At 43.4% G+C, this 15,811-nt stretch overlaps 1 protein-coding gene across 1 annotated transcript in view; it reads left to right on the top strand.

The window, feature by feature from the left end:
- The window catches only part of DNER (delta/notch like EGF repeat containing), a 326,762-nt gene that overhangs the window by 163,336 nt on the left and 147,615 nt on the right, over positions 1-15,811 (top strand). The window contains exon 5 of the mRNA XM_057551824.1: positions 1,325-1,470. Within this exon, the coding sequence (XP_057407807.1) occupies positions 1,325-1,470 (146 nt within the window). The remainder of the gene's footprint in view (positions 1-1,324; positions 1,471-15,811) is intronic.

The following is a 15,811-nucleotide window of genomic DNA, read 5'->3' as shown; positions in this document are numbered from 1 at the left end:
ACACTAAGAGATATTTGGCTCCTAATTCCAAACCTGAAGTTGAGGTGTGTCTCCACTCCACTCTGACTTGCACAAATTTCCCAATATAACCTTGACGCTTGTGAACAGGATTAAATCCTCTGCTGCTGTTTTGAACCCATCTTCTGCCTGTTAAAAACATCGCTTGCACTAATGTAGTGCTTTGCCCTTTGCAGATTTGTTGTCCCTGGATGCTCCTCCGGGTCCAAGGAGCAGCGTGATCGTGTTGCCCCATTGCCCAGACAGCCTCGCTTTCTGCTTGTGTCCAGCTGTCGTCATAAAAAGCATGCTTTTTTGATATGAAAAGAGTCCCAGAAAAAAAGAAAATTGGGGCTTAGAGAGGCATGGCTGTCTAGAATCATTTCCACCCCCTTGTCTTAAGCACCTTTTCTGGGTAATGCAGGAGTCTTTCTCCTGGGTCATGCAGGTGTTAATTATAAGTTGTTCATTTTGAAGTTAAAAATCATTCCTAAATAAATGAATATTCTTATTAGAAAAAGGTACACTCTCTTAATGAAATACTTATATCATTGATGCACAATACTTACAGTATTATTTCCTCATGCCAGTTGGAGACTACTCTTTATTCCATGTTTATTGCTACCAACTATGTACAAATAGCTGCACTTGACATAGAGATCATTCAGTGATAAATATGACACATGAATGCTTTTGTGATCAGTATTCAACTATGATTGGTCCTGTTTTATTAGATGGTTAAAACCACATAACTGAAATTGGTACAGTGCAGTCAGATTGGTGATCAAGTAGATACTTATGAAAAAACCCAACATAGAATGTGACCCATGTTGCATGCCCACTGTTGAGGGCACTGAGCTGCTCGGGCAGACCCATAGCAGGGTGGGTGGGGGAGATTTAGTGCTTGCGACTATTCAGAGCAGCCAGGAAGACAGAGAGTAGGGAGATGCAAGCACGTGGCTCGCCGGGGAAAAGATGGGTTCAAAAGCAGAGAGAATTCTAAGGTGCTAATGCAGGGATGGAATTCAGAGACAGAGTGGCCCACAGAGGGTAGGAGCAGGAACAAAGCAAAGCAACTAAGGTGATGACGGAGTGCCTGGCGCTCCTTTTCCTTGGCGACCGGCATTCCTCATGATGCTTGGGAAGAGTGGCCTACCTTAAAGGCCCGAGGTCCGAATGGCCACTAGCCACGTGCTTTTATTCCTTGGCTTAACTTACTGCATTTTGTTTTGTTTGCCATACTTGAATGTTGTGTAAACTATAGTCATGGTCTTGTCAGAAGAATGTTGGTTGACTTTACATTTACTATTGTCCCATTTTCTTTTAGGTTTTGTGAATGATTCTGTTACTAAATCTATCGTGGCTTTGCGCTTGACTCTGGTGGTGAAGGCCAGCACCTGTGCACCAGGGGAGAGCCATGCAAACGACTTGGAGTGCTCGGGAAGAGGAAGGTGCACCACGAAGCCATCAGAGGTGAGGGGACGCCTGGGAGCTTTAAAAATGTATATTTACACAAGGCTATATTTACATATAAACACACACACACATATATACACACACATATACGCACACACACATGTATATATACACACACACATATACATACACACATGTATATACACACATATATACATACACACATATACACACACGTATATACACACACACATATACACACACCCACACACACGTATATACACACACACATATACATACACACATATACACACACACATATACACACACCTACACACACACATACACATACATGTGTGTGTATGTATATATATGTGTGTGTGTATGTGTGTGTGTATGTGTGTATATATATATATATATATATATATACATAAAGGAGGAAGGAGGAGAGAGCAAGTGCATTTGCTGAAAGTCTCCCCGAATTTCTGGTTTTAATTTGTATGTAACATATAGATATATAAATTTCCATATAATTTTTAAACAAAGTACTAAAAAATGTGTGCAGTGCTGGACCTCCTCATTTTGGTATCAAGTAAGGATTTTGTGAGAAGTATTATCATATCTGGTAGCAGAATCGAGAAGCGGAAGAAAGAAAAGCTAAGACAGAGTCATCTACTTCCCAGTTGTGACCTAATTCCCTCCTTAGACTTTGCACGTCTCCAGGGCCGACAACAGAGTTACAGAAGTAAGGGAAAAGTAAGAGGAGGAACGGGGAGGAGGTAGGGGCTAGAAGGCTGACTCACTCTGTTTGGCCTTCGTGGACCAGCGCCATCAACTCTGGAAGACCTGAGCCCCGTCCCCTCTTCTTTTTAGCAGCTGAGGTCACGTGGGCAGGGGACAGGGGCTGAGGACATGTCCCGAGTGACGGGGACCAGGAGTCAGACCAGGAAAGGACCAGCCATCCCGGAAGCCAATCTCCATCAGTATAGGGTTCCCTTAGAACAATTTTGGCAGGTGGAGTCCAGGCTCCCCCTGATCAGGGTGAGAGAGGGAGACTCTGCACCTTACCAGGGGCCCTGTTCCATTAGGGGACGCCCATCCCTCTCACCACTTGCTGCGTCCAACTCCTGCCTGCATCTTTTTCTCCATTCCCCTCTCCCCAGTTCTACACATATTTATATTGAGGTTCGTGCTACGTGAAAGTGGGTTCCCCAAATCCCCAAAGAGCATGGTTTATTTTAGACCAGTTTGAAGGGTAACACAGGTAAATTTTCTTTGGTGACACCTCCTTGTGGTAATGTCAGCACGTGCAGTAACAGTGGTGTGAACTTAGACAAGTGAGAGGTCTGGGGCTAATGGACACAAGGGCTGTTGAAGACACTTTCAAGTGCTGCTCATGTTGTTTTGGGAAACCTGTGTCTTAGGTGTAATACTGCAGGGGCTTAAATATACCATTTTCTCTTAAGATATCCCCTGTAGGGGGCAGAATGTGGTTAGGAACCCAAGAAAGTAGCAGGGATAATAATTTCTGATAAATCTTTGAAAAGGGGCACAAGGGTAAACCAAAGCCACAACCAAATCCCTGGGGGAAGGGAGAGTGAGTGGCGTGAAGCCAGGAGGTGAAACGTGAGATTTCCTTCACAAGCCGGGCCTGCCCTGCAGATCCCGTTTTCTTCTGTCTCGGCCAACTTGGACTTGCCTCTTTTCTGTCCTGAGGGGAAGCTTTATTTATCAACTCATTCTATGCAAAAATAAAGTAAAGGATATTGAGTGTTCGTCTATGACCATCAAGGCTAAGGAGGGGTACAAAAACGTGGAAGCAGTGGGGAACTTATCTGATTAGGAGATTCAAGCTATGTCAGATGGAAGGAGTGGAGAGCTTATCGGATAAGGAGGTTCTAGAAGAGGTGAACGTGAGAGGCTGAGGAATGCCACCTGCTCGAGGTGGACGAGGTCAGACCCTCCAAGCGAAGCTGCAGAGCGGAGGCCCACGGGTGTTGCCCAAATTCATTCTTACTATTCCCAGTGAACAATTCTGCGGCCCGATTAGCCCTTGAAAAGATCATACTGGTGAAAGAGAAATGTCCTCAACGAAGAACCGAGGGCTGTCTTTAGAATCGGGCTGACACAGTGGTTGAGACTCCATGTGTGCTTTCTCTTCTAATGGATGACCCTTCCGGGGAAACTTGTCATCCGAAAAGCAGTCACCCTGTTATCTTAACACATGCGTGTCGGTGGCATCCAGCCTGCCCGGGGGTCTCATCTGCGTGAAAGCTCTAGCTAAGAGGCTCTGCCTGGTAGCTCAGAATGGACTCATTGCCAAGGCAGTAGCAGTATTAAGCACCTGGCACGCAACTTGGCAAACATAGCCAGAGTGCTTTGTTTTTTTGTGAGAAAATGACTCAAAAGCCTTGGAATCCATGCTAATGTCAGCACAGCTCCGTTACGGGTACCAGCTCCCGAGCACCCCTTCCTGAGATAACCCCTCTGCCCCCTGCCCCTGCCTCCCAGTTCCACACCAGGTGCTTCTAAAGTGTAGAACTCTGCTGTTGTTGATTCTGTCAAAGCCTGCATTTGCCTTCAGTGAATTTAAGGAAACTGTGGCCAGTCATCCTGTCTGAGACACGATAATTACCCCTGGTGGCTCTAAGCAGATGATGAGGCTGGAATTACCATGTCCATTTACAGACCTGCCACATTGTCATCTTGATGAGAAACATCTGGAGGCCAGTCTTACTGTTCCCCAAAAGACGGTGGGGGGTTGAAGAGCCACGGCAGCAGTGGGAATGGAAAGGCGGGGCATCTTTTCTGTGTCCACTCGAGTCCCGTGGTTTTCTGCGATTGTTGTTTGTAGCAGCCTACGCTGTTGCTAGCAATGAAAGACTGTTGTTCTCAAGTTTCTTTCTTTTTATTGTTTCTCAAAATTAGGAGTTACGTAGTCCAGCCTTCCACCTAATGCAAGAATCTACTCTGTCATACAAAACGAAAAGAACTGTATTTGGTGGTTTAATTTTATTGTTTCTCGTCATTTTTATATCTTTTTGTTAGATCATTCATCAAGATAAAAGCAATTCTGTTACTTCCACACTACTCTCATTTTGTAATGGGACTCATTTCTCTTTTGTTAGATGTGCTTTGGCTGGAGGATATTTCACAATTTTGAGTGATGGGTGGTTTGTGATAAAGCTTTTGCTTGCTGTTCTTAGATATCCCACCAACCTGGGAAGGTCTTTTTAAATGTTAACTATAACACTGTAGTATTTGAAAACTGCTTTTGTTACAAGGATTGATTCTAATCTTCTCATTATGAAAAAAGATTTGACTGTTGACCACTACTTCTTCTTGAACTTTGTCACCAAGGTCGGCTGCTGCCTATTTGATGATTCCTTAATTACCTTATAGGTGACTGTCAGGGCTGTTTGCTGGTGTGGGCCTTCAGCCTTCTTTAGATCCAGTTGGGTTCCATGACCCTGTCTCTCAAGAGCAAGAGATGTGTATTAATCAGGGTTCTCCAGAGAAATAGAGCTAATAGGATATCTCTCTCTCTCTCTCTCTCTGTATGTATATATATGATATCTATGTATATGTATAGATTTAAAATTTATGTATGTAATTTTAATATTTATTATATATATGTACATGCATAGACACACACACACACATATATATATGTAAGTCAATCAATTAAGGAGATTTATTTTGAGGAATTGGTTCGTTGTGACTCCACTATTACGGAGTCTTGGGGAATCCAAAATCCGATGAGGGAGGCTGCTGGGCTGGAGACTCAGGGAAGAGTTGAAGTTCTAGTACAGAGACAGTCTGCTGGTGAACCAGGAAGAGCTGATGTTGCAGGTGAAGTCTGAAGGCAGAATTCCTCTTGCTGGTTCCATTCAGACCTCAACTGACTGGATGAGGCCCACCCTCATTATGGAGGGCAATCTGCTTTACTCTAAATCCACTGGTTTAAATGTAAATCTCATCCAAACATACCCTCACAGAAACATCCAGAAGAACGTTTGATCAATTATTTAGACACCATGGCCCAGCCAAGTTGACACATAAAATTAACCATCACAAGATTCTCTCCACTTTTTTTCTCTGATTCATTATTGCTCCCTTTCTACCCAAATGCATCTTTTGCCCAACAAAGTTAAAGGATTGGCTTTAAATTTTACTTTGCCTAAGATTTACCTGAGGCCCTTGACAAAAGTCATGTTCCAGGCCCACCACTCAGATCATGATGCCTTTTGTTGGGCAGCCAGGCAATTCTGATGCAAAAGTCGACTGTGGATCATAATTCTGGAAATAGAGGTCTCAAGGGCCATACTTACCGTCTTCCTGTTCTTGTTGATTCCCTAAAGCAAATACGCACCATATTTTTATTCCAAGATTTCATTGTTAATAATTTCAAGGTCACACGAAGTCAATAAAAAAGATAAATGCTGTTAAGTGATATAATGGTTCAATCCATATCACAAAGCTTTCCTATTCGTTGGCCCTGGTCTATATTGATAGGTAAATGGGGTCAGGCCTCCATTCTTAGAAGATTCCTTAGAAATCTCTCTGGTGCTTGCCTTCTGAATCCATCATCCTTAGGCTGTTTAGATGCAAAAGTCGACTGTGGATCATAATTCTGGAAATAGAGGTCTCAAGAGCCATGCTTACTGTCTTCCTATTCTTGCTGATTCCCTAAAGCAAATATGCACCGTATTTTTTTCCCAAGATTTCATTGTTAATAATTTCAAGGTCACACAAAGTCAATAAAAAAGATAAATGCTGTTACGTGATGTAATGGTTCAATCCATATCACAAAGCTTTCCTATTCATTGGCCCTGGTCTATATTGATAGGTAAATGGGGTCAGGCCTCCATTCTTAGAAGATTCCTTAGAAATCTCTCTAGTGCTTGCCTTCTGAATCCATCATCCTTAGGCTGTTTAGATGGGAAACTAGAGCTGACTACTCAGACTTTGTTTTGAGAAAGAATTGAGCTGGCATCACGGCAAGGAGCCATTCTTAATCCCTTCTAGAGCCGGTGGCTTAGTTCTGTCTTGAGGTGTGGGCCCATGCATGAGCAGAGCGCTGGAATGTTGGCTTCCGAAGATTCCTGACCTTCTGTGACCTCCCTGCCTACTCTTGGAAGGCAAAGGCTCAAGCGCTAGGAAGTCCTAGTCTTCCTACAGATGAGTGTTTCCGGTTAGGTTGGGTTTAGAAATAAGTCATTGGCCTGAACCGGTTGCTTTATCTATTGCCTGATAACACCTGCTGTCCTTGCTCTACACCCCATGTGGTCTAGGTAGGGGACACTATCCTTCCAGGAGGCTGTCTGTCTCCTATCAGCATGCCTCTCCATCTTTTTCCCTTTTTCAAAAGCTTTTGCCTCTTTGGTAGGGCTCCCAGTAAATTCCCGTTTCTGAGGTTTGTTTATTTCAGCTCTGACTCACAGAGCAGAGTGACGAGCCAGCCGTGAGTTGGGTGCCTGGTCACCCCTTCCAGCTTCCAGCCTCAGCCCCTCTCTCAACCCCTGCACGTCCCGCCCTCCCCGCCCCGATTCCTCTCTCGCATCTCCCTGGTTTTCCTCGTGCTGTTTCCTCCATCTGGAATGCTCAGCTGCACTCTGCCCCCTGCCCTCCCACCTGCCCAAATATATTTCAGGCTCAGCTCAAAATCTTTTTGCTTCTGGAAGCTGTCCCTCATCCCCCAGTGCAAACTCCCTCCTCTCAAGCACCGTACATTTTATTTTTCTTATGAGACACATGCATTTGGTTTATGCTTCTATTTCATACATGCATTATTATTTGTGTTCACTTTAGTTCACACGCCACTTCCCGGGCAGAGTCACTGCTTGTCATGTGCCTGGTACTGCCCTCGGCTCTGGGGGATGCACGTTTGCTCATATAAGACATGCCCTTTGGGAAGGAGCTCGGAGGTTCGGGAGCTGGGAGCTGGACACTAAATCATGGATTAGAGCACTGGGAATGTGTGCTTTGGGAGAGTCTGGTAGGTGTGTCCTGGGAGCCCAGGGAAACATCCAGCTCAGACGTGGGATCATTGGGAGTTTCCCAGGGGCGGCTCCGATGGTGAGTTCCTTGACATTAGGAGTCACATCTGGTCCCCTTGGTATCCATTCTAACAACTAGCAAGGTGCTTTCTGCATGGGAGATGCTCAAAAACTGCCTATGAACTAAATGAACAGAATAAATAAAAGACCAAAGATGTGATGGGAAACCAGTCCTCTAGGTTTTCAGTTAGATATGTAATTTGGGTTATATGTTTGGTAAATACGGGAACATGAAAAGGACGTGGTGTATTTGTTTTATAAACTCATGAATCAGAATATATTTTCTGATCTAAGGCCTTCTCACAGACTGTGTGATCCAGAATGTTGCTGGAACCCCTTAGGCGCATTTTAAGCAGTATTGCCAATCCTTTCCCTATCATTTAAAAAAGAAATAGGTCAGAATAATTTGAACAAATGGAATCTTTGATGCCATTCTTTTCTTGGTTTGAAACCATTGGCGAACTCCTCTTTAGGTTAGGAAGTAGCAACGTGCCGGGGGGCAGAAATAGATGTCATATTCTTTCGTCCATCACTTCTCTGAGAGCTAATTCTTCCACCATCATCAGTGTGAATAAAAAGGCCCTCATGAGACCTTGAAAAGGGCCTGAGACCTGGTAGGGTTGTGAGAAAGAAATGGGGTGACAGCATAGATGAGAAAGCCCATCAAAGCATCAAAGGAAAGGCATTCAATGTATACTTTTGAGCATTAAAATAGCAGCTGACAATCAGAGTGTGAAGTTGCTTTTAAAAGTTCTGTTTGGTATATAGTGGGGTTAGGTCCCCCATGGTTCTGCCAACACTGGAGAGGAATTTCTCCTTTAAGTAGGGAACAAAACACAGCAAGAGAGGGTCAGAGTAGCACACTAGTGGATGGGAAAATACTTGATGAGCCAGTGGTTAGTGACATGACAGAAAAAAAGACTAATTTATTCTTCTAAGGGAAGGGGGACCCTTCTCTTGACTGAACAAATAGCTTATTGACAACACTCATTAAAAGCTTCTGAGCCAGAGTATAGATGCTTAATGCCAAAATGAAGGTGTCTTGAGATACATTTATTTGCTAATAAAAGATGGGTGATTTCTCCCACAGATTATACTTGCAGAAACCACTTTGTGGGCCTTTGAGAGAGAAAGTACTTTTATGGATAACAAAAATAGAATAATAAATATTAGAAACAGAGTAAATACAGAGATCATAAAAGTAAGTTCACTAGAGGCAGGGCAGGAATAAAGACACAGACATAGAGAATGGACTTGAGGACAGGAGGGGGAAGGGTAAGCTGGGACGAAGTGAGCGAGTGGCATGGACATATATACACTACCAAATGTAAAATAGATAGCTAGTGGGAAGCAGCCACATAGCACAGGGAGATCAGCTCGGTGCTTTGTGACCACCTAGAGGGGTGGGATAGGGAGGGTGGGAGGGAGACGCAAGAGGGAGGGGATATGGGGATATATGTATATGTGTAGCTGGTTCACTTTGTTATAAAGCAGAAACTAACACATCATTGTAAAGCAATTATACGCCAATAAAGATGTTAAAAAAAATAAATAAAAAGAAAAATTATCTAAAACTTGGAAATAGGCAAACAGAAAAAAAAAATTAAGTTCAGCCCAATTGTTGCTGTTTCAATGGTCAAGGATCAGCTCGTCTAGAATTTCATAGACTTGCGTCTAAATTATAATTTTTGGTGCTCATGTAATTAAAGAGCCATTGCTGCCTTTTATGTTACAGACAGAAGGATGATCATATCTTTGCCTGCCACAAAAATATGACAACATTTTGAGTCATTTATTATAAATTATTTTTAAAAATTGTGAAATTATGTCCCAAAAGATAGATGTTTTGTCAAGTTTCTATTTGGCATCAGCATTTCCCAGAAGGTTGAAATGTATCTCCCCATGCTAACAGACAGTTATAGAGGCATTATTGGCTGTTGGCATTCCAAATATGTTAGGGTGAGGATTATATCACTGGTGATGTTTCTAGGGTCATAACATTTAGAGTGGAGGGTGATTTTAGAGGGCTCTTCACCTGTTTTGTTTTAAACACCAGGAAACCGAGGTCTAAGGGAGATTTAAGCTATGTGCCCAAAGCCCAAGAGCTAATTCATAGTAGAGGCAGGAGGAGAATGAAGGGAGATTTCTGGACTTTTGCTCCAGGGCTCCCCCTGCTGGGCAGTGTGGCCTCTAGCGGGACCTTCAGCATTTCAGTGTGAGTCTCAATGCCTGTTTAGCATCTTCAAGTAAAGTTTTACTGTTTACCGCAGGGAAAAATCAGGTATCATCAGGTTGAGATGATTTGACCTCATGACCTGTTGGTTCAGCACTTCTCCAAGTTTAATGTGCACATGTGGGAATCTTGTTAAAAGTGCAGATCTGGACCAGTGGGTCTGGGGTGGGGCCTGAGATGAGATGCCGCTAACCTTGTGAAATGCCATGGAAATCAACCAAGACATTAGAGGTCGCTGCTCTCAAGACCTTCCAAAGAGACTTAGAAGATTCAGCAACCTGGGTCCCATGGTTTTCTTCGGCATAAAATACAATAGGGGAGTAAGCTCTCTGGGACTCTCATTCTAGAGCAAAGTTTGAGAAAATCCCGGTATGGGAGAGATGAGGAACGCAGGGAAAGAGAAAATCCCTCCAGGTGTGGCAGGCAGCCTTTTACACGTAGCCCCAAACCTGTTCTTTTAGATTACAACCCCACACCTCCAGGTTTACGGAGGTGTAATTGACTTGTAACATTGCATTACTTTCAGGTATACAACGAAATGATCCGATATATGTACATATTGTGAAATGATCACCACAATAAGTTTAGTTACCATCCATCACCACATAGTTGCAATTTTTTTTCTTGTGATGAGAACTTCAAAGGTCTACTGTCTCAGAACTTTCAGACATAAAACACAGTATTGTTAACTCTAGTCACCATGCTGTACATTACATCCCCAGGACTTATAAAGTTCCAGTTGGAAGATTAAAAAGTTCCAGGACTGTTTTTTGCAGCCCCTGATTTTACAATCTGTTCATTACACTCTCAGTCTTTACAAAGAGGATAGATACTCATTCTATAACTCTGTATTGGAGACAGATAACTATTATTCTTAGATTTTAATGACTAGCTTTTAGAATACAGAAATAAGGCTCTGACTAGACTTTTATTCCAGAGAGAAGAAAACCATCTCTTTGGAGCTTGGTGAGCTTGCTTTCCTTGTCTTTCCTCTCCCTGAGATGCTTATCCTTTTGTCCTAGTTTTCAGTCCATAAGTCAGTGAGCTGAGTGGAAGCCCCTGGGAATAACGCAGCTAAGTGGCTTTGCCCCCGGCGTCTGGTGGGGCTGCACAACACGCTCTTCTTCAGGGATCTGAAAACTGTCAGCCGCGCTTGCTCACAAAAAACGAGTTCATTCCACTTACCCTCTTGGAGAGTCATTTATTTCTCCCCATTTCCATCCCTCATCCAATGTTCTGTGAGCACCACTAAGGGTCAGGCACGGAGCTTCACCCCAGCAAGACAGGGCGAGGAAAACCACCAGGGTCTCTGCTCTCTTGATGTCGAAAGTCAGAAAACTGGCTTCGGAAATCACTGAACTTGACCTTCCCCTCATGCCCGAATCTCCTCTGAAACATTATCACCCTCCTCAGCCTCTAATTAAATATCTAGCCAGTGACCATTTGAGGCAATTTGGTACTGCTTTCAGATTTTGAGGAGGAAAAAACCCTTTGAATGTTCCCCACCATGTTCTTAGTATGGCTTTAAAGTATGAATGGACTCATCTGTTTCCCTGAAGTCGAGGAAATTAGAGCTTCGGTTTGATTCTGGTGTTTGCCCCATTCCTTCTGCGACATCCTCTTGCGTTTCAAGAATCAGTGAGTGAGTTTGGTGAATGGCTCTGCAGTTCATCCTTCCCACTTGTGGAGTGTTAGGTGGTTTGGAGTGACAGTCACGTGTTAGGGGTTAGTGCAGCATAACTTTCCCCAAACCAGACAGAGGCACCAGAAGCCCTGGGTGTGTGTTACTAACGTGTCTGAATGGCACACGGAGTTAGGCGTTTCTACATGGTATTGTTTGAAATCTCCTGGCCCTCCTGGCCCAAAATAGCTCCCCACTGGCCTCCCTTGCCCTTTTTCTTTAGATCTTGGCCCATTTTTCTACCTACCGAGTTACAGACTCACTTGAGGATTTGTCCACTGGATGCAACGTTTGTAGTTTTATGTACCAAACTAACCCGGTGGTTTTCTGACTTTTTGGTCTCGGGACTCCTTTCCATTCTTAGAAATTACTGAGGAACCCAAAGAGTTTTTGTTTATTGGGCTGTTTCTGTTGACATTTACTGCATTAAATTAAAACTGAGGAATTAAAATATTTATTATTTCATTTAATTAATAGACCCATCACATGTTAACAAAAATAACACCTGTTTAATGAAAAGTAACTGTTTTCCAAAGCAAAAAAATTTAGTGAGAAGCGAGGCATTGTTTTTGTTTTTACAAGTCTCTTTAACGTCTGGCTTAAAAGAAGAAAAAAGCTGGATTTTTCCATTTGCTTTTACATTCAGTCTATTGCAATGTGTTGTTTTGGTTGAAGTATAGGAAGAAAATTCAGACTCACACAGATATTTAGTTGGAAAAAGGAGAAGTGTTTTAATATCCTTTTCAGATAATTTTGGATATTTTTCTTTTTTAAAAAATAAATTTATTTTATTTATTTATTTATTTATTTGGCTGCGTTGGGTCTTCCTTGATGCACGCAGGCTCTCTCTAGTTGCGGCGAGCGGGGGCTACTCTTCGTTGTGGCACGTGGGCTTCTCAGTGCGGTGGCTTCTTTTGTTGTGGAGCACGGGCTCTTGGCATGTGGGCTCAGTAGTTGTGGCACACAGGCTTAGTTGCTCCGCAGCATGTGAGATCTTCCCTGACCAGGGCTCGAACCTTTGTCCCCTTCATTGGCAGGCGGATTCTTAACCTCTGCACCACCAGGGAAGCCCTGTGGATATTTTTCTTGAAAATACTTCAAAACTAGACAAGTGACAGATTCTTAGAGGTTAATTTTATGTGGGATCTGGACCATATTAATGCTCTTGCTGACTGTTACATTAAAATCCATTGGTATGTCTTGCCGTTTGGATCTTCTAACCATGAGTGATTTTTATAACATCACACATTGGTCATTTGGAAAATATTGGAGTTATACAGAGCTTCCGAATATTGACACATTTCATAATACAATAACAAGAAATCACATCCGTGATTGATATCACCACCAGTCTCATCAGAAGAGTCTTTAAGAATTGGTAATCTGTCAAGCTTATAATGGAAGATAAATGTTTTCCAAAATTCTAATTTTTCCTTAAAAGTTCAAATTTTATCTCTGATAACAAAAACTATTGGTTGTTTTCATTAAAGTGACTGGCTCGCTTTGTTCATTGGAGAGAAAATATCTGCCAGAGAGCCAAGTCTGCATAACAATACTTTGTCTGTTAGTCATTGTTTCGAGGATAAAAGGTTTTCCATGAAAAATGAGATAGTTAGGTCATCGCTATAACAATCCCACAAGTGTGTTTCCCGAGGCAGCTGCTGGGCATTTGTGGGCAGCAGCAGGCGTGCTGCGTGCAGACCTTCCATTTCATGACAGGGAATGTTAAAAAAAAGACGTGCATTCACCGTTGAGGTTTCATAAAATTTTAATTTTGATTGCCTCATCCAGGGCATTCTAAGTGAGACTGGCTTTTTCCCCCCTCCCTGCAAAATGCCTGAAGATGCTGAAGATTCAGAGATCATTGCTGCAAAGACACGGCTTTGGCGTGTAGGAAGGTATCAGTGGTTTCTCACCATTGTGTTTGCATCAACAGAGTGAAAAAGGCACCCTGTGTTTTCCTATTATTATGAGATAGTTTTGACCTTGTGAACTCTGTCCACTGAAAAAAAAAATGTGCAACGTGAGAGTTGTGAGTTAGGTTTTACTGGGGGCAAAATGAGGACTGTGGCCCGGGAGACAGCCTCTCAGAGAGCTCTGAGGAAGTGCTCCGAAGAGGTAGGGGAGAGGTCAGTAAATATGTGATTTTGGTGAAGGGGGATCCGTGCAATCAAGCACGTATTTTGGCAGAAGGTTGATGCTAGTCACGAGGACCACATGTCTCTGTGAATGATTTTAGTGCTGTTCTAGAGAAAAATTGGGCTCATAGAATCTTCTCCTGAAAATATCTGACTATGAAGGCCTGTTGTGCCAGTTCTTCCCAGAGCACAGAGTGCCTCCTTCCTGATCTCCACCCCGAACTCCTTTCGGAGTGTGTTGAAGGTCACTGGCAGCAGTGGTTAGTGACTTCATCCTTGTAGTGCCAGATGGCGAGTGACAAGTTTTAGTTGGCAACCCCCTGATAGGGTCTCGGGCCCCTTCTCCTGAGGTCTGGAAGCCACATTTTGAGAACACTTGTCTGGTCCAGGCTTTCCCGCTAACTTTTTTCTCTGTACCTCCTTATTTGCTTTCTGCACTTTTAACTTATTTTTCTGAACACTCCAGTTTAGTTTGGAACAATTCTGTTTTTTCTCTTTGACCTTGGAAAGCAAGCACTTTGTAACTTTTGAACCTCCTCCGTGGAGATGGCTTCTTTGTGACAACACTGGTTCAGTTTGCTCAGAGCCAATTTGACGAGTTCTCCGTCTTTGTCTGCTCCTTGACGTCCCTCCCCCACAGTGCCCACCCTGGGATCAGCAGTCCACTGTCCCCCGGGTCCCCAAGGCAGAGGCTCTTCTCTTCCCTCCTTCTCTCTTCTTCCTTCTCTGCCAGCAGCCGGCAAAGAGCCACATCAACAACAAATTGAACAGTCCCTAAAATCCTGTTAAAAACATAAAGTGAAAGCTGGCTAATTAAAATAACAGAAATCTTCTAAAGCGGCTGAAACCAACCTTTCTGTTAAACACTGTGGCAAGCTTTATAGATAGTAAAGAGGATCAAGGAAATGGAGCAATTGTCTTTCTGAAAATTGACCTGCTCGCCTGGAGAGGAGAGGCTGCAGAATTCACGCCTGGATCTTGCGGTTGGGAGGACGGTGATGGTCGGGGGGTGGGGAGGCTGGATTACAGGGAGCAAGGAAGAGCTTGGAGAACCGGCGTGCCTTGCCTTTTTTTTTTTTTTTTTTTTTTTTTAATTTTTTTTTTTTTTTTTTTTAATTTATTTTATTTATGGCTGTGTTGGGTCTTCGTTTCTGTGCGAGGGCTCTCTCCAGTTGTGGCAAGCGGGGGCCACTCTTCATCGCGGTGCGCGGGCCTCTCGCTATCGCGGCCTCTCTTGTTGCGGAGCACAGGCTCCAGACGCGCAGGCTCAGCAATTGTGGCTCACGGGCCCAGCCGCTCCGCGGCATGTGGGATCTTCCCGGACCAGGGCTCGAACCCGTGTCCCCTGCATTGGCAGGCGGATTCTCAACCACTGCGCCACCAGGGAAGCCCTGCCTTGCCTTTTTGATAAGCTTGGCATTGAATGGCGGGGGAGAGAGTGGGATGGTATCCTGAGTGGGATTGAGTCAAAAGAAGAGTTTTTGCTTGTAGAGTGGTGGATGCATTGAACTGGCATAGGCTGAAGGCAAGAAACGGATAGATGTGAGAGTAGGTAGGTGGGGTGTAATTAATGGGCGAAGGTCCTGGAGGAGATGGAATCAGGAGAGGTGTGGAGGGCTTCAGAAAAGTGAGTCAAGTGATGTCAGGTGCAGGCTTGACAGAGCTTTTAAAACAAGGTTTTATTTAATTGATGTGAAATTCATATAATATAAGATTAACCATTTTAATGTGAGCAATTGAGTGGCATTTAGTACATTCACAATGTTTTTGCAACCAGGACTTTTATCTAGTTCCAGAATATTTTTATCACTCCGAAAGGAATGCTGTTCTCATTAAGCGGTCACCCTCCATTCCTTCCCCCACTCCCTGGCAATCTGCATTTTCTCTACGGATTTACCTATTCTTGATTTCATATAAATGGAATCGTACAACATGTGACTGTTTGTGAGTGGCTTCTTTCACTGAGCATCATGTTTTCCAGTTCATCCATGTTGTAGCATGTATCAGTACTTCATTCCTTTTTATGACTGCATAATATTACATTGTATGGATATACCACAATTTATTTATCCATCTACCATTGATGGACATTTGGAATGCTTCTGGCTTTTGGCTGTTGTGATTAGTGCCGCTATGAACGTGCATGTACAGGGATTTGCTTGAGTACCTGTTTTCAGTTCTTTTGGGTGTTTATCTAAGGAGTGGAATTGTTGGGTCGTATGGTAATTCTATGCTTAACTTTTGGAGGAACCACCAAACTGTTTTCCACGGTGGCCAAACCCCTTTA

This window comes from Balaenoptera acutorostrata, chromosome 8 (assembly GCF_949987535.1).
Source record: "Balaenoptera acutorostrata chromosome 8, mBalAcu1.1, whole genome shotgun sequence".
NCBI classification, from domain to species: Eukaryota; Metazoa; Chordata; class Mammalia; order Artiodactyla; family Balaenopteridae; genus Balaenoptera; species Balaenoptera acutorostrata.
Note: the sequence above shows the minus strand (reverse complement) of the source record. Positions and strands in the feature narration are given on the sequence as shown.